Genomic DNA, 22,336 nt, shown 5'->3' with positions numbered 1-22,336 from the left:
CACAAGCTCCAAATTGGGCTTAGCTAATGGACAACACTATAAAGTGTCCAATGAGGGAAATTAGGCTCAGATTATGACTTTACCTCGTCATCTGACTCAGGTTGAGTTTTCTTCTTCAAGGCAGCAGCTAGAGGATTAGGACCTGGTCCAAACATTGACACAGCTCCTGCTGGCAGCTAAAAATAAGAATATGCAGATGTGGGAATGTTTGCATCAAATATATACCCAAATCAACCAACACTGCTAACAATTTACAGGTCTCTTGTTAGACATGAATGGTTACGCCATTTTCATATAGATTGTCAGCCATGTTCTTTTAGGGTTCAAGTCTTCATTGAATTTAAATATTCATTGTAAAACTATTGCATCAAAGAAATGGCCACTTACTTTTTTCTCAGGTTTGGCATCCTTAACTCTTGTGTCGTCTGCTACATCTGGGGTAGGAGCAGACGCAAGTTTCGAGAACAAATCACCATCGTCATCATCATCATCGAGAAAAAGAGAGGAGGCTGCTGGAGCTTTGCTGGTAGTTGATTTACTTGGTGCCTCTACAAAAGTAAAACATAAGGATGAAAGATGATAAGCACTATGCAGTGAGCAATGAGGGAAAGTTGAGGATGTTAAATCCTTATGATAAGAAAAAAATTCCTTTTGAACTGACCTGTTTTGGGTTGAGCAGGTTTTGACGTTACAGTAGAAAACAGGTCGTCATCATCCTCATCATCAAACAGTCCCCCTCCAGCAGACGGCTTTGAGATAGGTTTGATTGTCGGCTGTGATACCTGTGGTGGAGGTTCCTTATCAACCTTTACTGAACTACCAAATAAATCATCATCACCACCTAGAGAAATAAAAATAAATCATGACATCGTTTCCATGGCTATGTCCATCTCATTCAATGTGTAAAAGATTGGAGACCAGTACGGATAATCCAGGAAAGAACAATGCCAAGAGCTTTGTCAAAGAGCCAGATTGTTGTTATCCACGGTATTGTCGATGGTTGAAGGGTTGATGATCAGCAGCAAGCCAACATAGAGGGTGTAATACTAATATCAATTAGAAATCACGAAATCTAGGAATGAGGATCTACATACCTCCAAAAATAGAGATTCCACCAGCTGGTACACGCTTACCACTCTTAGTTCTTGGTCTGGTCTCTTCTGAAAAAAAAATCACAGGCTTAAATTCAGAAAGCAATGCCAAAGATACAGAAATTGGACATACCTTGGACAGCATGTCAGCATCCCTTTCAGAGAGTCCACATAGCTAATATCATGTATTTATCAAATCTGTACTCACCTTTGGGTGGAGCCTCTTTTTCAACTTCCTCTTCTTCCTCTTCTATTATGACATTTTCAGTTTTCTCTGCTGCTAATTTTTTCTTGGGTTTTTCTTCGATATCGTCAAAGAGACCTCCCTAAATCAGAAAATTATATCGTGATAAAATATGACCGCTAAAATTGTAGCAAGGAGGCGTGTCATCAGGCAAAGACATAAGGAAGTGTACGTTCCCTCAATCTAATTAAAATTTGGTCTCCATTGTAATCTAACAAGTTTTCTACCACAGTCAAGTTCAAATGATGTTATCTTTAACCAATCAAAGCGTGTCATGTAGGAACCCTCTCTTGATAACAAGAATGAATCAAAGGATAGCGTAAATGATAGTGGCGGCCATTTCGCGGAATAAAATTCAGACTTGTCACTGATTTACTTACCCCTTCATTATCATCATCATCAAATAACCCTCCACCAGAAGAAAATAGTCCCCCTTTCTTTGAAAATAGTCCATCTTCTTCTTCTCGTACACTTCCACTAAATAAATCAGGCTCTGAAAAAAAAGGCAGACGCACATTAATATAACAATTTCTTCAAAGCATGCCATACAATGAAGTGGCCTTCGCAAACATTTAATCATTGAATTGCTGTAGAACTGCTCACTTATATTTCCATTCTAAAAAGAGTCACGGATGGCTAAAATGAAACTCAATCATGTGTCAGACGACCATATCTCATTAATGTACCCCAAAAAAATACCTAATTCCTCTTTAATTTTACTTTTACTTCTCTCTTTTCTGCTCTTTTTACTTTTCTTACTTTCAACTTTTTCTGAAATTAAATACAATTTATCAGTCACTTGTTTTCAGGCCATTTTTACTTTACAAAGAGACAGTGAATCACATAAGGGTGAAGGCATCTTCACAATGTCAAGCTATTACGAACTGCATACCCACTGCCTTGGACCCTATTCTTGTATCACACAATGCGGCGATTTGATTGGATTGTTCGCTAGCTAATACAGCCAATCAGAGCCCTCGACAGAAAGATTTAAACATTGCGGCTTATGGTTTACAGTCTTTCTGTTGAAGCTCTGATTGGCTGTTTTCAGTAGCAAACAATCCAACAAACGTACAAACTTCTGTGATACAAGAAAAGTGGCTATTGCAGTCAAGGTATAAGACACAGTTTGTACTAGCTTGGCATTGTGAAGATAAGGTTAAATCATTACATAAGGCAAATATAGCTTCAAAACCTCCTATAAGGTTCATAACAAGGGCCTAGTGCAGTTTAATAAACAACCTCATTGTAGGCTGTAGTATAAAATCAGTAATAAAGTAGAGTTTTCTCCCTTTAATCAGTAAACCTTCCATAATTTCAATGCTGTACCTTGGGGTTCTGTTTCCTCTATAGGCTCTGCAGGTGCTGGCTTGGCAGATGGAACACCAAGCTTAGAGGCTAATTCTGAGGCAAAATCAGGGACAGCTGGCTGCAAAACATAAAAACAAAGGAAAGAAATTTAATATTGAATTCGAGAGAAACAAACATGAAACCTCAGTAAGAATTCTAAGATAATCGTACTTTTAACTGTCTTTTTTTTTAAATTCCAAAAACAAAAAATGATGTGTCACCTTTTTGACAGCAGCGGGTTGTTCCTCTTCTTCGCTGTCGTCAGGTGTATCACTATGACTACTGACATCATCAATATCGTCATGACGACTAGATTTCTTTTTCTCACTAAACATATCTTCTTCTTCGCTGGATTCTTCAGTCTCTGAGTCCTAAAATAAAGTAATTACAAAGTTTCAGCATGAATATTCTTGTACAAAAAAGTCAAAAATGACAAAATGAAAGCCATGCAGATTGAAAATAAGCTATGAAAAAGCTATATAAAGTTAAGCTATCAAAAAGCTATACAAATTCAAGCTATGAAAACAGCTCGTTAGGTTACGAAATATGAAAGCTATACCTGCGTTGAACCAGATGATTTTGTTAGACCTCGAGGTTTTCGTTTGGAAGGCAAATTATCATCAGACATATCATCACTGAACTAAACAACATCAAAACAAACAATAAATAACATAACCATGCATATATAAACAAACATAAGATATAAAATGCATATACAAGTGTTAAAAAGCAACATAAACGTAACCATGCATTCTTAAATAGTATTTATAAGCCAATACAATGAAAACTCTTACAAATTTTACGGATTTTTCAGATTTCACAGGGATTCTTTTTTGAAAAAAAAACCAGACTAACCTCTGAATCTGTATCAATGTCCTGTTTTTCCGACTGGCTGTCTTCACTTATACTTCCATGATCTGTTGGTTCTTCTTCTACAAAATACAGTGGAATAGATCAGTCAGAAGTGAGGTGAATTGTCGTCTGCTAGACAATTAGGTGCCTAAGGTTCAAATCCTTCTCAAGATTAGCTCAGTCAGTAGCAAGTTGAATTGTCGTCTGCTAAGACAGTGAAATAGTTCATAGACAACTACCGTATATTCCCTATAATTTCAGCCATATGTATCACCTCTAAGATTGAAAATGTAGTGAGTCTACAATCAAATAGATTTACCTGATTCATATTCTGTTAATCCAACATTATCGTCTTGTAAGAAATCAGGTCCACCAATCAAACATGGCATTGGTCTTGTCACGTACGGATCCTGTGGAAAAAAATAACCATCATCATATTCACGACTTTTCTAATGGAAAGACAATGTCCTTCAGTATACAATGAAGGAAAAAATTCAAGAATTTTTCATTTCATTTAAACAACAAGATGCTTTTAGACTATCTTTGATCTTTTATACAGAAGAGTTCATTATCCAAATTGCGGGTATATCACACTTAATTCATCCTTATTTTTAATTCAAACAAAAAGATAGACCTACCTTTGCCTCAAGAATGGGATCAACCCTATAATTGACATCTTCATCATCTTCGGAATCAGAATTAGCTACGTTTGTATCTAACGCTTCAAACGCCTGGTCGATCACATCTACACCATATTTCAATGCTGCCGTCACTTTAGGTATTAATTCTGCTTCACGCTCCTCGCGTGTCTTTTCCTGGAAAAGATACAATTTATTTCTCAAATCTTTTGGCTGGTTGGAATTGTTGTAACCATAGCAACACAGTTTTCATGTAGTTTGATTGGTTAATATAATATCTGGGAATAAGATTAACCAATCAGATTTCTTCATTTTCGTTTTATGATTATCGCATACTTTTTTTAATCAAATCTTTTATCGAACAAGGCTTTATCGACATAAGATTTCATGGATTCAATTGGTTAATATAATAACTGATCAACCAATCAGATTCCTTATTACAAAACTCTTAAAACATCACTATTTAGTTTCTTAAATGGATGGTAAAGACTTTTTTCTAAAGGATGTTTCGTCATTTTTTTTACCTGATCTTTTTTCTGTTCATCTTGTTTTTTCTCCATAGCATTCACATCTTCATCGTAGACTCTCTAAAATACAAAATAGAATCAAAAGTTATAGTTTGGTTCGAAACAACAATCCCTGAACACTTATCAATATATTTATTTGCAACCTGGCTCTGAACAAGTAAACCTTGATATACTTACATTTTCTACAAACTGTGTATTAGCCAACATCATAAAACCATTAAAAACATTGTTTACTCTGACATCAGTTAACTGTAAACAAACAAACAAACAAATAGAAACCCAATTACTAGCAATCGGAAACACAAAACAAAACCCCAAATAACATATTGGCAATACATTGGTAGCAGGTAATGAACTTTTTATATGAGCAAGTATATCAATTATAATGGAGAAAGTATTTCATTATCAATAAAGTAAAACTCACCTTGGCTTCATGAACCAATCCTTCTACTGATTTTTCAATTTCATGAGTCCTGGAAATGATTCTCTGTGAGAATTCCTGCAGGTGTTGTAACAACTATAAATAGAAATAAAATAATTATTGTTGATTATCATCCTTTGATAAAAGTTCTTCAACGAAATCATGGCATTTTCTAAGGAACTTGTCTTTAAACAAGAGGTAGTGAATACAGCTGGGAGCTGGATTGTCATATACTGAGAATTTAGGTACCATTCCCTCAAGTTAATTAATTATTTTTACAGAGCCAGTGCTTTCGAGAACCAGTTATCAGCTTTTAACCTCTAAACATTATCATTGATTTTTTGTTTAAGCTGAACCTACCCCTGCATCTCCTGCAAGTGTCCAATTGTAAGCAGATTTTCTGATTTCATCCACTGACCACGGTCTTTCCCAAATTTGAGGTCCATTTTGTCCACCACTTGCTTGTGCAGCAGACGTATCTCCCACAGTCTGAAACAAGACCAAAAATTCAATATTGATCAAATGACAAGTCAAAAGAGAAACCGAAAGTAGCGAAAAGTAAACACTAAAAATGAAATATTGCATCGAAAACGATCAAAATCGGACGACGTTTGCAATCAAAATATTCATTTTTGTGAAGACTAAGCTTTATTCCACAGATCTAAACAAAAATAAATTAGCTGATTTCAATACCTGAGACGTATTTCCACTTGAAAAGTCTTCAGCTGAAGTGGGCGGAACGGGCGGCGCCATGTTTGTTGTAATTGTCATGTGACACTGAGACCGTTTTCGGTTTTCAATCTCTACTTATTAAACCGGTTTCGGTGTAAGCAGACGAATCATTGTGTACCAGGGGAAAAAAAAAATTTTATCTAAAAAAATTAATATATATGCACCATTATTTCACAACGTATATTAAAAAACAATTTCTAGTCACTATTTTTATATATATGCGATTTTTCAGAAATAAAATGCAAAATTATTCATCTATACAGATTGCTCAATGAAAGCTCCCTGACCTAGTTTCTCCCAGATGTCGGGTCAATCGTAATTAGGTCAACTAAATCTATTTTTAGTCATGAGGAATTTGAGGGAAGCCCTTTAGTCAAAATGAAAAGTTTTACCAAGTTTTAAATAATGAATAACATTGATTAAAAGAGTGAGAGTTAGGCGAGCAGACGCCCAAGATGTCTGGGAAGAGAAAGCCGTAAGTTGAAAGTCTTGAGTGTTTATGAATTTTGATGGACTTACTTGTTTCATATGTGACCCTCTTGGCAGTCTTGGGCTGGAAACATCATTTCATTTTGTCAGATAGGAAGTCCTCTTCAATTTCTGTATAGGGGTGTATCTAGAAAATCCCTGGGGGGAGGGTGAGGGGGCTGAAATGAGGGATGTCCCTCTGAAGCAAAGCCTGAAGTGCATAGGGGTCTTGGAGTTTCCAGAGGCCCCCGGAAAGCATCAGGCATCCCAAGTTAAAATACGTCACTGCTTCTATACATTGCAGTACCCTTCTGGACACCTTGGATCAAATGTTAGTGACATCTTGGGAAATAAAGATAGGCTCGTAGGTTAGGGAAAGCAGATGTCTGATTCTGAAAAGGGACACAGGCAGCTCCAATGGAGCTTCTTCAGCTGATGACCATTTAATTGTATGTTTTATGATTTGATATTGTAGAGATCTGAAGGTGATAATAATGGGGGATTATGCTGTGGGTAAAACGTCTCTAGTTTGTCGTTATATAGAGGATAAATTTATTAAACATGAACCGGTGAGTACGATGCTAATTTCGATGCCTTGGTTAGTTCTTTTGGCACCCTAGTCAGTTCCTTTTGACACCTTGGCCAGTTTCTTTTGACACCTTATTCAGTCCCTTTGACACCTTGGTCAGTCCCTTTGGCACCCTAGTCAGTACTTTTGACACCTTGGCCAGTTCCTTTGACACCTGTGTCAGCCCTTTTAATCAACCAGAACATATTTTAAAAGGGTTAATTAAAAACTTTAATGAATTTTTTTCTATCTCATTTTAGACAATTGGAGCAGCATTCTTTTTAAAACAATGGGGCCCTTATAATGTGGCTGTGTGGGTAAGTCTCTTTAAATTTTATGCCTCAAATCCCTGTGGTTTAGATGTGCAAATATGGACTTCTGTTTAACTATGATTTGAATGATTAGACATTAAGAGTAAAGGTCTAGAGCTCTAAAGAGTAAAGGTCTAGAGCTCTGAAGAGTAAAGGTCTAGAGCTCTGAAGAGTAAAGGTCTAGAGCTCAGAAGAGTAAATGTCTAGAGCTCTTAAGAGTAAATGTCTAGAGCTCTAAAGAGTAATGGTCTAGAGCTCTAAAGAGTAATGGTCTAGAGCTCTAAAGAGTAAAGGTCTCAATCTCTAAAGAGTAAAGGTCTAGAGCTCTAAAGAGTAAAGGTCTAGAGCTCTGAAGAGTAAAGGTCTAGAGCTCCAAAGAGTAAATGTCTAGAGCTCTAAAGAGTAATGGTCTAGAGCTCTAAAGAGTAATGGTCTAGAGCTCTAAAGAGTAAAGGTCTCAAGCTCTAAAGAGTAAAGGTCTAGAGCTCTGAAGAGTAAAGGTCTAGAGCTCTGAAGAGTAAAGGTCTAGAGCTCTAAAGAGTAATGGTCTACAGCTCTAAAGAGTAATGGTCTAGAGCTCTAAAGAGTAATGGTCTAGAGCTCTAAAGAGTAAAGGTCTCAAGCTCTAAAGAGTAAAGGTCTAGAGCTCTAAAGAGTAAAGGTCTAGAGCTCTAAAGTGTAATGGTCTAGAGCTATAAATAGAGTAAAACAATAGAAGAGAGGTTGAACAATATAGCCTACAAGTGTGATTTTATGTATCTCTATAATGACTCACTGTATAGTCACCAAGATACTTGACTTCTAAAACTGAATAATCAAAGGAATAGACATCTGATATAACTTTTCATTATGAAATAATTACTCACTTATCATTGATATACTTCCTCATATGAAAAGTTAATTAGCTGTTAACAACGTTTTACTCTATATTTGTATTCTAGGACACGGCAGGTGATGAAAGGTATACAGGACTCTCCCATTTCTACTGTCGAAACGCAGGGGCGGCCATCTTAGCTTACGATATGTCAAATCCACAAACTTTCGAATCTTTATGGTAAGAAGTTTTGTATTATCCATACACAAAAACATAGGCCATGGAGTGAGAAATTGTCTTTGCCTTGAATGAGACCTCACCTTTTCTCATACTGCGCAGAATACATACACAAATGCATAGACCATGGAGTGAAAATTAGCCTCTTGACTTAAGGGAGATCTTACCAGGCAGATAGAATCCTCATTGTTATCCTTGTGAAAAATGGTTCCTTTCTTTTCTATTCAACTCTGCTAAAATTATTCACCATTTTGGAATATTTTCAGGGCTAGGTTTATGCCACTACTTAATTCGTCCACTGAAAAATGTCTGAAGATTGTCGTGGGAACGAAAATGGACCTCATTCCACCAGAAGAAAGGGACATAACTCTGGAAGAAGGAAGAAAATTAGCTCATGAATTAAACGAGGGACTAGATATATCCAAACTAGCATGTGAACCGTACTTTGAAACCTCAAGCAAAGATGGCAGCCATGTGTCTGAGGTGTTTGAATGCATATTTCAATATTGTCTCCCTTTATCGGGGGATCAAAGAAGCAAGTTTGGACTAAGTACTAGTACCGTGGACTTGTATGAAAAGGAACCGAAACGTGCAACAGCTAAGAAAGGTTGTTGTTGAATTTTATGATAATTTTATAGTGCAAATATTTTTGTTAAAGGAATTGTAAAGACTATTTATGTGTATCTAATTACAGCTTCAATTTGCACCATTCAAATTTGCAATCAGATGTCTATGGTTCCTGCAATTCCACTTTAGACATTCCAAGACATGTATATAACTTGTAATTTTATAATTAATGTTTTTTTAGTAGCTTTTTATATCTTTTGGCCAGTTTTTCTTCTTGATATTGTTCATTTTAATTGGTTCTCGAGAGGCTACAAGGTTGGCTTTCCACCCTAGAAAATTTGTTTGTACCCCCATTTGTCCAATTAACCAAAGTACTGAATTTTATTTTGTGTAATTTTAATGTCCGATGCTTTTGAATCCAAAAGGTGTCTATCCCCAACCACCATTTTTAATCGTTTATTCGAAGACAAAAATAAACTTAATATGTTATATAAATATTTATTAGGGACGGACAATTTTGTACATTTCATTTTACTATATAATAAATTACAATAAGATTCTTTTACTTTCAAGGTAGTATCATTTCTAGTTGTATAAAAAGTACATCATTTTTTTGCCAGAGCTGACTCTTTTCAGCTCTCTTTTTTTGACAGATGTCATCCAGTTAAAGTAAGGAAACAAAGTTTGCAAAGATATTCATGTACATCCATGCACAATTAGGTGTCTAGTCGTTCGGATGGGACAATAAACTGAGGCCCTGTGTGCTACAGGCTGTCACAAATATCTTTGTTAAAATATAAATGCATGGAATCAAGGCTGGATAGAATATGACAAGCAACAGAAAGAACACCCCTAATTTTACAAATGAGCTCTTCCAAGTATACATATTCCCTTCCTTATTGATACAAAGTATGCATGTGAGGAAGAGTTCAATATAAAGTTGAGGGGGGTCCAAAAGATGACTGGCACACTATATCCAGATTTGCATGAAATGTATGATTAAATGCTAAGATGATTACAGACGCGAAAAATATCACTGCCAAAAGGTTTGGCCATGGATCAGCGAGTCTGTGAGTCCAGCACAATTGAATTGCAGCACATTTTGAATAAATATACACAGCACTTGGTCAGTATCTCAGAGCCTCCATTTCGGTATTTTATCACCTTTCTTCATAAATAGCTGAAATGGAGAAGAATGTAATTATCATTTGGCCATTAATTTCACCATGATTGGCAAATGTTGCTCAATGCTGCCAAATTTAATACGTCTAGGGTTTGAGGTGAAAAAAGCTTCTATCCGTTTCGATCGGACAAAAAATCTATATGCTCAAGATCTTTTGCTCCAATTGAAAATAAGAAAATAGTATCTGAACTAATGCTGAAGGCCTAGAGAAAATTTCCCTCATTGCACACTGCATAGTGTTGCCTGTCCTCATTAATTTGAACTGATACTTACTCTTGTAGCGTACCATCGAGTGTGGTATCAACCGGAGCCTTATCTAAACGTCTTTCTGTACACAACTCGTGCTTCAATCTTTCTGCCGCCCTTAAATTACTGTCCTTCACGTGTTTTAATACTGTAGATTTTATCTTGTTCAATGTTTCTAAGTACTGGGACTGAAGCTGGGCCACAAGTTGAGAGTTTGGTTTAGAGTGGTTTAAATAGATCTGCTGCTTCTTTTCAAAATCCGTTACCATGGCTTCCTTCTCCATTCGGAAATCCTGTTTCAATTTTTGGATGTAGTTTTTATGGCTCTCCCTCATTTCCAACATTTTTTGATGAAATTCCACTGACATGGTTTTGTTTTCTTCAATTAAAACATTGCGTACATATTCGATTTCATTTTGATGTTGTTTCTTTATGTCTTTCATGGCTCGTTCGGCCATACTGGATTTGCTGCAAGATGACATTCGTGAGTCATCGCTCTTCTCAAAACTCTTTTCCGAATTACACGTCAAATTCTTCAAGAAGCTGTTATTTAAGGAACTGTCTTTACTATCATCACTTCCAGGGTCTTTCGGTGCTTTCTCATGCTTGTTTTTCGGCAAGCCTGGTAGACTCTTCGCTTCAGTTTTGGTTTGGAGTTTCTCATCTGGACCAGAATTCAGGTTCTCAACGAAGCTGGAATCGTTGGGTTTGGAATATTTGGCAGTCAATTGCTTGATTTCCATCTCTTTAATGATTTCCTCTTTAGCGCTGATTTTCATTTGCAGATTCTGAATTTCCTTATGAAGATCTTTTTCAGTCTCGGTAAAAGAATCCTTTGTGGTCTTTAACTTGTCTTCATATTCTGTCCAGAGTTGTCTTTCTTGTTTTTCTCTCTCCTCACATTCTGTGACATACATTTCTTTAATTTTGTCCAATTCTTGTAAAGCTGTGTCCAATTCTGACTGTGTCACCATATTTTTGGTCTCTTCTTCCAATTTCCCTAATTTTTGATTCAAGTCGTTGTTAATGGTGATTAATTTCTCTTCGTTTTCCACCATTTCTTGTAAACGTTTTTCAATTTCGTCGCCATCTTTCCTTGTCTTTTCACTCGATTCCAATGTCTTGCGTAAAATTTCCACATGACAGTTGGCGTTGGTCAAATCTCTCTGAAGTCTTTCGACTAAATCCTGCAGTTTTTTAATAGTGGAGTGGTTGCTTTCAATCTCGTGTCGAAGTTCGGCCATGATTTTTTCAGAATGCTGATCATCTAGGTGACTAATATTAGGTGTGCTATTAAAATGAAGAGTTTTTCTAATGCCAAGGTCCACCATGGAATCATCTTGAACATGCTCTAAGAGTTCCGAAGATTTGGAAAATGTCCCAAGACGACTAGCAGATTTGGAATGCTTGATTTGTTCTTTAAGCTCTTGAACTTCTTGCTGCAGACTTTTATAAAGTTCCCCACCTCCTCGCAGGCTCTCATTCTTTTCCAGGAGCGATGCCTTCATTCTTTCTTCCTGGAGTTCCTTATTCAGAGAATCGATGGCGTCTTCCTTCTCAGAGATGACCTGAAACGCTTTATCTAGTTTTTCGTTCAAGACTAGACGTTCTTGATCAAATTTTTCTTGAAGGCCTGTGATCATCATTTCATTTTGCTGTCGATGTTTATTTTGGGAATCTGAAAGTTGTAAATCCATGATTTGGTAATTAAGATTTTCAATACTGGTTTCCGCAGCTGTCAATTTCTTAACCATATCTTCGCGAATTTCCGCTAGCCTTCTACTTTCGTTTTCTTGCTTTTCCAAATTCATTTTCAAAGTATTATTTTCTTCTGTCACGCCTTTAGTGGATTCTTCAAGTTGACGATTTAATTTCTTTAAGCGTTCTTTCTCTTCTTCTAAAAGAGTCATTTGATGTTTGAATATTCGCATCTCGCGTGCCGATTCCGTTTTCAAAGTTTCATATTTGTGAGCGAGTTCTTCAGCTTCATGAGCTCGAGCTTTGTTCAGGATTTTTAATTGCTGGATTTCGTCTGAATATGAATCTAGTACATGAGGTTCTGGAGCGTTTCTCTTATTGGGTAAGCTGTCATCATCGTCAGTGTGGTATTGAACCTTGTGTGGAACATCTTGGTACTGGTTGGTTGGTTCGGTATAGCCGTTTTGGTGTGTGTCAAAATTCTGAAACTGGTTTGGATGTGGAGGATGATCATGGGAAAGGAAGTCTTGACCAGCTTGTTGGAACTGATGATGAGGTACCTTGTTTTGATGATGTCTATAATGATCTTGGTCTAAACTCGTGCGTGAAAATTGATGAGATGGAATGTTGTGGAAATCTTCGACACTTTGACTCTGGCGTCTCAAAACTTGATGATCTGTTGCCAGATTTCTTTGCTGGAATTGATTGTGATATTGTTGATCAAAGTCCTGGCTTGTTCTGCCATAAAGTGGATTGTTTTCAGGAGCTTCTAGTGGTTGGGTGACTGGATTCGGATAGGAGATGTCTAAACTACTCCGTCCTTCGAAATTATAACGATTTTCCGTGAAGTAACCATTTCCAGCATCAGGTTGAGGATGAGGTTCTGGGGTTTCTGCGTAGTGATTGAAATTTTCTGCATAATTATTCTGCGTGTAATAATCTGCTGGTCTGTTGTTAGGGTAGGATTCTCTGGCCTCAATTTCAGGATGATTATTCCTAACATGGCCCAACTGCTCGGTTCTTGGATCAACATTATTGGATGGGAGTGATGAAAACTGCTGCTGATAATTTGTGGTAGAGAATGGTTGAAAGTTTCTGTTGTTCAAAACTTGGTGAGGTTGTGGATATTCTGAAATCACTTCATTCTGATGAGAATGGGATGGATCAAGTGGGTGAAAATTTTGTTGATTTGCCTGGTGCTGAAACTGGTCATTTTGTGAATATAAGGCACCATTTCTGTGATTTTCAGAATGTTTGTCATTGTCTCCATGATGTCCCTGATTAAAAGATGAATCACCTTGAAAGCTACCACCATCGTGACTCTCGTTTTCTTCAGAAGTTTCCGATAAAATATCTTCATCCATTAAATCGAAAGCATTGGTCAACATTTGACGGAGTTCATCTTGTTGCTGTTCTTCCTCTCTTTGATATTCCAGTTCCTGGAGATTCTGAACTTCTCTGCCATCGAAGTGCAGACTTGTTCCAACACTTCCAGGGTCCATGACGCACAAATAATGTAATATATTAGCAAAATATTCAAAAATTAATCATCACCGGAAGTCAAAACATTTGTATACGCCGCCATCTTGGATGCATTCCATTGAAGGTGTAGTGTAAAATTCGATTTGGTTTTGTTATATGGCAGGTGTAAAAATAGGTTTTGGATTCACTTTTGGTGTGAAATCATTACATTTTTGATTGTTTTGGGAGTCGTTAGTATGCAAGAATAACCATATTGGACAAATAGATTAGAAATCTGTATTTCTTAAAGGCTCACATTCATTTGGGGTCAAATGAATTTCATAAATACACCTATGTAGGCTTAGGTCACTGGCTTAGGTCACAAATAAAGAGATCTGCTCCTGCCATTCAGGGTTGGTTTGATATGAGGGGCCTCTCGGAAGCACTGGCACTACACTTTTTCTTTAAAACAAGAGATTTGGACATAAGCTAAAAGTTCAGAACCTGTTCCAAGTGTGCCGAAAAAATAGTAGGTGTAGACAAATGCAAATGGCGGAAGAGGAAATTGATGGGAAAATTTTGATGGTACATATATCTGCTCTCATACCATTTGATTGGCGGCAGAATTGGAACAGACAGAACCTTCTCAGAACTCTCCAAACAAGCGCCACCTATATAAAAAAAAGGGACTTCACCATAAGATATCATTTATTCTTTTTATTGTGGTTTTTATTTACATTTTTACAATAATTTATAAAGATGGAAGAAAACAAACAAACAATAAGGGTAATAATTTCAAACATTCTTAATCCGCAGGAAATTTTGTCTCTTTTTTTACCCCTGGGGAGTAATAAGGATCATAACTCTGAATTTGAGGGAGGAAGATGATTAGACCGAACGCTTTCTCCACCAATGTTACCGCCGTCTTTCTCCCTTTTGTGTACGTTTTTTCTCAGCCTCCTTTCTATCTGCCTGTTTATTTTTCTGGGTCTCGCGATCTAGTTTATCTTTTTCACGTTTTCTGTCCGATTCCGCTTTGGCTGCATCTCTTTTAGCCCTTTCTTTAGCTGCTACATCTTCAGAGTTTGTGTTTTTAAATGCTGATAAAACTAAAAATCTCTAGTTAAGAAAATAAAATAAAGTGTATTCGGTTAAAATCTAAAAAAGATGTAATGATCATACTTTACCAAAATAACAACTTAAATCAAACAAAAAAAAGGTGACTTTCCACCAGCTGGTAGTTGGCCAAATATCTTTCATGGAGGTTGGCCCTGCTTTGAGAAATTTAATAAGGTTGTTAGAAAGATTTCTGCTAAACAATGTGTGACATCACCATTACAACAGCTTAAGTTGCAAAGTTTAATATTATTTTTAAAAGGATACAATCATCAACATTAGTAATGTGTTTACCACCAGTTGAACCTTGACTAACAGTTTCTATCTCTTCATCAGATTCTCTACAATATAGCTCAGGAAAATAGATTCATATATTTCACAAAAATATTACAGAAAGAGAAGCTAACCACTAACTGGCTAAAAATGATTGGATTTTTGTTTAAAAGCTCATAATATCATAGTCTACTGCTACATCTTCAGCTTGGACATGCCAATTGATTTTATTCAACCAGGATTCTTGGCATGCAGCCACCTTAGATCTTTGTCTTGATATCAATAGGCACTTTTTCTTTTATCATGGAATCCAGCGATTTGATTGGATTGTACACTAGGAATTACAGCCAGTCAGAGCCCTTGACAGAAAGAATGTAAATATCATTGCTTATTGTTTACAACCTTTTTGTCCAGGCCTTTTATTGGTTGTATTTGCTAATGTAAAAGCAAACCAAATCGCAGAAATTACAAACTTCAGAGATAAGTGGCTTATGATGTCAAGGTATAAGACAACATTAAGATACAAGGATACGTTTCAGAGCCACTTGGTACCATACAATATTGATTTAAAATGGCTTCCTTTCGAGCCTTCTCATCTTTCGATTTTGATTTGACTTTAGAAACTTCTAACTTCTGCTTCTCAAAGATTTCACCAAGTTTATCTAAAATGGAACACAAAATTTAAAAAATAAATAATTTATATCTACTTTTTTAATTAGTTTTTGCAATGATTCAATGACCTCGCATTCAATTTTGAGAAAATCAATTACTAGAGAGAAAACCTGTTGCACTTTCCATTCAAATGAAAGTAATAAATTTTTAAATTAGATTTCCATTGGAAATAGTGTGCCAGTCATCTATCTGACACCCCTTAAACTTTAATGGACTCCAAACATGTGCTCTTACTATCAATATGACACAATCTGTTCGGTAGAGTTTATTTGCTAAATCAGAGTAGTTTTTTGTTACCTGTAATATCAGGCTTGGGATGTTTTTTACTCTCTTCTTCTGCTTTCTGTTTTTCAAACTCTTTCCATTTATCGTAAATTTCTATACTAGCCTCTTCACAGCCTGATTCCTGTAAGAATGAAAATGAATTCCAAAGTCTAAAGAATCTTTTTTGACTGAAAATCAGGATGGTGCTATCACAAGCAAGCTATGAGTGTCCTTAAGGCTTACAAAGGCTAACAATCTCCTTCACTATATCATATGGAAAATAGTTTTGCTTCACTGGCAGGCCATCCATTTATACCAAAGAATTCCACCATACGTCCCTCACTACTGAGTTCATTTTCAAAAAAAGGAAGGGGGGGGGGTAACAATTTTTGGAGGGTATTCTTACTATTAGACTAGAAAAAAAGACGGCCATGGACTCTTTCTGCTCTTCTTCATCAGACTCGCTCTCCAAAATACCAATAATGTACGTTCCAAACACCTCAGTGTCTGTGTTAGGGTCTAAACTCAATAATTTTTCATCCAACCATTTCTGGAAAGCTTCCATGGAGGCTTCCATCTTGGAAAATGAAAATTTTGATTTGGTTTTGACGAAACGTAAATCTGTTTTGCCATCATTTGACCAATATTGTCCGTATTTTGTCACAATGTTTTGGGCCATAATTTACTCCGAAAGCATGGATGGCAATTAAAAGGACGTAAGCTTTAAATTCAAATAGTTTCTTTTCTTGTGGCAATCATAACTCCATAATATTAATGGCAGCCGACCGGAAGTTGCATGTGCAAAATGTAAACAAACTGAATGAAGGAGGCAAAAATGAATGTATTTTAATTAACAGTGAATACGATCGTCTTAACAGGTAATTATTGAGACTTAATGGCCATGGATGGTATTTGCTGACCATGATTTTCATCAGAACTACGCATGACAAGTGCTGAGTAGCCTACTGAGTTGTGAAGCCGGCTTTAAAAGTTAAAAGTTAGAGCTCCCCCTCCCCCCACCTCCAAATTTAGCAGCAGAGGCATTTGATTTTAATTTTTGACTACCATTCTCTTTTTTAGGGTCTAAAATGATGATACTCAAATCCTCTCCAGAAATCTTCAAATTTTCATCCAGGATATTCACCAGAAAGTATTCTACTTTAAAACCAGAGAAGATTGTGATTGTCTCAAGATCCCGAAACATTTTTGAAAATTTAGCTCTGGAAGACTGGTTATACAAAAATGCAGACTTGAACAATCAGTCTTATTTATTGATGTGGAAGAACACTCCAGCCATTGTGATAGGGCGTCATCAAAACCCTTGGTACGAATGTGATGTTAATACGGTAGTCAAAGATGATGTAGACCTAGCCCGAAGGAATAGTGGAGGTGGGGCTGTTTACCATGATGAAGGGAATTTAAACTGTTCGTTTCTGATGGCACGAAAATTGTACAATCGTAAGAAGAATCTGGAATTAGTCGTGGATGCTGTCAAGTCCAAGTGGGATGTTGATTTAACAATCAACCAAAGAGAAGATATCATTTTAAATGGACTTTATAAGGTGCAGAATTTTTTAATTATCTCCCTTTAGTCTTCAAATTAGAAAAAGAGTAGGTGTAGACAGAATTCAAAATGGCCGAGAAGGAAAAGTTTGAATGTGCCATATCCGCTTTCATACCGTTCGATTGAGGACAGAATTGGAAGAGACGGAATCTCAAATCAAGCGCCATCATAATTTTTCATGTTCTGTTTTGTAGGTTTCTGGTACAGCTGCTAAACTAGGGGGAGATAAATCTTACCATCATTTTACTCTATTGGTAGACGTTGATAAAAATAACTTGAGTCAGTATCTACAGTCGCCCATGGTAAGTCTGCACCAATTTTTTTATTTCTGGACAACCTGAGATGTTATCGACAGTTGGGAATAGAAAAGGGAGACTATGGGCAAATTTCCCTCATTGCACACTGAAATGTGTTACCAATCTTCATTAGCCTAATCAGGTATTTTTCCATTGTGGCTTTGATTCTTATATCAATTTTAAATCATGGGCTATCAATTTTGGCTATGTGAACTCTATAAAAGTTATATTTATTTTTCCAGACTGGAGTTAAAACGAAAGCAACAGCAAGTGTGATATCAAATGTAATGAATTTAAATGAAGCAGATGAAGACCTCACTGTAGATAAAGTCATTAAAGCCATCTCAGGCAAATTTCTTCACCATCAAATAGTAAGTTGAAAATTTATATTAAAGGAATTCCCCCGCTTAGACTGACCAAAACAGGAAATTATATGAGGTAGTATTCCTTTAACTTGCTCTTATATTGGGAACTTTGTTTCTTTTTTCTTTCAAACTTTCATACCATAAATTTTTAAGCTTTAATTTTTACTCAACCACTCCAGTTAGGATCTTACACCTTCTCTAAATAACTTTCATTCTGATTCATAACACCAACAGCCAATCAAATTTCTTCCCTTTCCAGCGCTAACACAAGGTCTAATGCTTGGTATAGGCCTACCAGCAAATTCATATTCCTAGCTTTTTATTTGTTGGGTCTACGTGTTATTTTTTTACTTTGCCTGCCCAAACAATTAGGCAATCTCTGGTGTGTTAGATGGTGATGAGAACATAAACTCATAAAAGCACTGGCCTAGGTTAGATGATAGTCTTTTTCTCTTTTTTTTAAATATTTTTTTTGTTATTTTCTACTCCAGATTCCTAAAATTGAAAATGTTTTTCCATCCGAAATCAGTTTTCCTGGTTTTACTAAAATTCTTGCGGAACTCAAAACATTTTCTTGGATTTTCGGAAAGACTCCTAATTTTATGATTAGCAAATCATTTGTGAGGGATTTAGACTCAAAGCAATGCTTTTGTGAACTGGACATTCTGGTCGAAAAAGGAATAATTCAGGATATTAGGACCACAGTTAATTTCCCGCATTCTGGAAAGTTTGGAGTGCTGCTAGGAGTGCCTTACAACCCTCAGGAGTTATTGCCCTTGTTTAATATATTAGAAAGTGAGGTGGATTATAATGAGGTGGATTTATGGATATTAAATTGTATTAAATTATCATTGAACCTGTGACTTTAATATGACATAATTGGAATCAAAGTCATCACTAAGTCATTCGCTAAGTCATCGGTGATTTTGTGTGGTTTGTGACTTAAATTGGAACTAAAGTCATCATACGTAGTAAGGGTGGCAAAGTTATTTTGCGTCCATTGTGACTTAATGTTATTGATATTCAAGTCATCACTAAGTCATATAGAGATTATTGTTTTAGTGGAATTGCAGGAACCAGAAAAGTCTGACTGAAAATTAGAATGCTTGAAATCAATGCCTAAATGACTTTTCTAGAGACACTGCCATATATAGATAAGAAATAGTGAGTAAAATTCCTAGTTTGAGATATTTTTAAAGGAATAATGTGATTTTCATACATTTCTAGTACTTCTGCATTTGCATTCAAGACTTAAATCAACTCCCCTAAATGGCTCACCTGTCCCTTTAAACAATAAAACAATGGTAGGTCAGTGATAAGTGGTAATCATTAAATAGTGCTCATTAATTGCTTGTTAGGAACAGTTATAAAAAATTATTGATTTTTCAAGCCTGTTAACTGAGTAATTGTTTGAGATATTGATTTGTTGACTTCAGCCTAATGGATTAACCTCAAGGTCATTAGTTTCATATTGTAGCCGTTCTGATTTCAAATTCCCCAGGAGAAGGCCTATTATCTGCTTCTAGCATCTTGGCTGATTTGTTTCGTCAGGCATAAATTGATCTGGTATAGTTCTCTTTGGAGGAGCCTCGACAGAAAATTTATAAAGACAAAGCCATAATATTTACAGCCATTCAGTCGAGGGCTCTGATTGGCTGTATTCGCTGGCATATAATCCAATCAAACCACTGCATTTTGTGATATATGCCTTCCTTACTTTTTACATAATTGATAATTTAAGTCTTTTCAAAATCTTTATTACTTCTCTTATTGTGACCTTGGCCAGTGCTTCTATAGCAGGATATAGCCCTCACAGATCGAGTTGTACATAAAAATAACATAATATATAAAAAACACAAATCAACTCAACATTAAATTAAAAAGAGGTAAAACCTGCTGATTTCGCTTCCAAATGTTGTAGATTTTCTATTTCTATATTCATGTCTGGAAAAACAGAAATTAATGCGTTGATGGACAAACGCCTGTAGTATTCCCCCAGACCATTGGTGACCATTTCATCAAGTATTTTACAAACAGCGTTCCGTCTGTTACTGGACCTGGAATTCAAAAATTTTGTAATTGCTTCGGTTCGCACAATTTCCAAACTTTTTTCAACGACTGGTTCGTCTGCTGTAGAAACTTCCGAACTTTTTTCTGGAAATGTGTGGTTGGAGTCAAAGTTCAAGGCCTCCAGGTTTGGAATAACATGGCGAATATTAATGGCTGGAGTCACGCAGTTTTTCTCTGTGAGATCTGCATGTGCTTGCACGTGATTTAAATATTGTATTTTCTCGGTAATCAAGGCCACTTTTTTACGTGTATTGTTTTGACTATGTTCGTAAAGGTCACTGTTTTCATTTTGAGCATTTTGAATATCGCAAACAGAATTTTTCAATGATTGTTGGATTGGCGGAAGGATACATGGCTTGTGGTAACTATGCGCCCACTTCCTGTCTCCCTTAGGCACATGAATCTGTAGAGGTTGTAAGGCACTATTTATATTCGCTTCCTCCATTTTGTTATTTTGGCCTGCATCTTTATGACGTGTGTATGAAATTGGCGGTAATGGATTCAGGTTCCTTAAATTTCTGTTACGTATCATTATCGCAGGATCTTCTGGTCCCGCCAAAAATGGAGTTTTTTCAATCTGGCGTTCCATTTAAACCTTTAATCACAAAATTCCAAGTAGCATTATCAAATAAGATCCTAGATCAGTGCTTCTGTGAAACTATTCTGGTTATTATTTTGATATAATCCATTGTTATAAACACAAAATATTGATTTCGAATACAAGAATCACCAACACAAATGTATTTCCACTAAACGACCTCTATAACACGTTCAGTTTTTTACAAATTTCCATGGTAACCTTTTATCACTCAGTTCAAATCCAACACAGCATTATCAAACACGATACTAGGCCAGTGCTTTTGTGGAATCATTTTTTGCCTGAAGGTATTCCAAACAACTATTATCCTCATCACAACTCAATGATTTTCAAATTCACACAGTTATCAGCCAGTGCTTCTGTGGAATTATTTATGTCTGAAGGTATTCCAAACAACTATTAACCTCAACACAACTCAAGCCAAATAATATGTTTCAATAATTATATGATCACAATGCAAATTCAACCAAGTTATCAGCCAGTGCTTCTGTGGAATTTAATATGCTAGAAGTTTTCTATTTTTACAACTAAGGTATGCCAAACAACTGCTTTCCTAAGCACAGTTCAAAACAAATAACAAGGTTCAGATATAATCAACGAATGACACACAAGCTGTGCTAATAAATTTTCCAATAATTATTATTGTTCTATGCTTATCAACCTAACAGCAGTAAGTCTGTAAATGATTCAACCAATAGACCAGTTCCTCGTGATTAAAGATGGGTTTCCTTATTTTTCAGTGTCAAATTAAGCAAACTATTTGATTAATTGGTGTTTCTAATGAATTATCATGTATTCTTAATCATATCATTATGCTCTTATTGCATATAATTAACAGTTTTAACCATTCATAAATGTCCATGTATGTACAGTCTGGATAAACAAAAAAAGACTTTTTGACCTTTCTTGATCGGTCACTCATTGGAATTCTGCTGGTAATTCTCTTCTAATTTAGCTAATTATGAATTAATTATGGACATGTGAGACAAACTGGTATTTTTCCAAATCATTAGAACACCTGTACTTTCTATTCATATAAGTATTAGCATTTTCATTTTCAAGGGAACCCATCTTTAAATCATCTTTTCACATTAACCTTATATATACCAGATCCTAAATGGCTATAATCCCATATTATATAGTCTTCTAGCAGTGGGAGGGTTAAGCAATAACTAAATGAATAATAATTCCAATGATAAAGCTAATAAATTTACTCTAAACACGTGAGCACATGAGCACGTGAGGTTTAACAACCGTAAACACTCGGCTCTAAGGATTAAATTCTGAATACAAGCATGTACTCTTATTTCTTATGTTTATATATACTGCTTAAAGGGATTGTAACGAGGTTTTCTAAATTTTTTATGTGTATTGTGGACACTGATAGTATCAATTTATACCATTCTAATTTTCAATCAGACGTCTGTGGTTCCTGCAATTCCATTAAAACTATTTGCGAAATATGCTTGTATCAAAAGAGGCCCTTTGCGATTAGTGACATCATCAAACACTCAGTTTTAGTGGAATTGCAGGAACCACAGACGTCTGATTGAAAATTGGAATGGTGTAAATCGATGCTATCAGTGTCCCCGATATACATATAAAAAATATAGAAAACTTCTTTACAATCCCTTTAATATAAAAACAATTTCCAATATTAATATGAAATACTGTTGTTATGTATGAAATCTATATTTCTAATTAGCAGGT

The 22,336-nt window shown here is 35.9% G+C and overlaps 6 protein-coding genes across 6 annotated transcripts; 2 read left to right on the top strand and 4 right to left on the bottom strand.

Moving 5' to 3' along the window:
• Window positions 1-3,842: 3,842 nt before the first annotated feature.
• On the bottom strand, window positions 3,843-5,708 carry LOTGIDRAFT_133932 (hypothetical protein; the record flags this gene model as incomplete). The annotated part of the gene is made up of 6 exons (XM_009067847.1): window positions 3,843-3,947; window positions 4,176-4,352; window positions 4,700-4,762; window positions 4,880-4,951; window positions 5,127-5,219; window positions 5,484-5,708. 6 exons carry the CDS (start codon window positions 5,706-5,708, stop codon window positions 3,843-3,845), a joined length of 735 nt encoding a protein of 244 aa, XP_009066095.1.
• Window positions 5,709-6,203: 495 nt separating this feature from the next.
• On the top strand, window positions 6,204-9,957 carry LOTGIDRAFT_197498 (hypothetical protein). Its single transcript, XM_009067846.1, has 5 exons — window positions 6,204-6,330; window positions 6,799-6,892; window positions 7,152-7,208; window positions 8,144-8,256; window positions 8,520-9,957. The coding sequence occupies exons 1-5, from the start codon at window positions 6,311-6,313 to the stop codon at window positions 8,869-8,871; spliced, it is 636 nt and encodes a 211-aa protein (XP_009066094.1). The 5' UTR covers window positions 6,204-6,310; the 3' UTR covers window positions 8,872-9,957.
• A 315-nt stretch (window positions 9,958-10,272) lies between these two features.
• LOTGIDRAFT_169545 (hypothetical protein) lies at window positions 10,273-13,449 on the bottom strand (the record flags this gene model as incomplete). Its single annotated transcript, XM_009067845.1, has 1 exon — window positions 10,273-13,449. One exon carries the CDS (start codon window positions 13,447-13,449, stop codon window positions 10,273-10,275), a length of 3,177 nt encoding a protein of 1,058 aa, XP_009066093.1.
• An 874-nt stretch (window positions 13,450-14,323) lies between these two features.
• On the bottom strand, window positions 14,324-16,310 carry LOTGIDRAFT_169544 (hypothetical protein; the record flags this gene model as incomplete). The annotated part of the gene is made up of 4 exons (XM_009067844.1): window positions 14,324-14,527; window positions 15,350-15,459; window positions 15,767-15,875; window positions 16,140-16,310. The coding sequence occupies 4 exons, from the start codon at window positions 16,308-16,310 to the stop codon at window positions 14,324-14,326; spliced, it is 594 nt and encodes a 197-aa protein (XP_009066092.1).
• Window positions 16,311-16,902: 592 nt separating this feature from the next.
• Window positions 16,903-18,656, top strand: LOTGIDRAFT_95116 (hypothetical protein; the record flags this gene model as incomplete). The annotated part of the gene is made up of 4 exons (XM_009067843.1): window positions 16,903-17,295; window positions 17,492-17,599; window positions 17,836-17,964; window positions 18,402-18,656. Coding segments are annotated over 4 exons (885 nt in total), but the record flags the coding sequence as incomplete, so codon positions are not given.
• A 1,178-nt stretch (window positions 18,657-19,834) lies between these two features.
• LOTGIDRAFT_169542 (hypothetical protein) lies at window positions 19,835-20,617 on the bottom strand (the record flags this gene model as incomplete). Its single annotated transcript, XM_009067842.1, has 1 exon — window positions 19,835-20,617. The coding sequence occupies one exon, from the start codon at window positions 20,615-20,617 to the stop codon at window positions 19,835-19,837; it is 783 nt and encodes a 260-aa protein (XP_009066090.1).
• Between the last annotated feature and the right edge of the window lie 1,719 nt (window positions 20,618-22,336).

The sequence above is a fragment of the Lottia gigantea genome (genome assembly GCF_000327385.1).
Source record: "Lottia gigantea unplaced genomic scaffold LOTGIsca_87, whole genome shotgun sequence".
NCBI classification, from domain to species: Eukaryota; Metazoa; Mollusca; class Gastropoda; family Lottiidae; genus Lottia; species Lottia gigantea.
The sequence above is the reverse complement of the archived record's forward strand: the minus strand, read 5'-3'. Positions and strand labels throughout refer to the sequence as shown.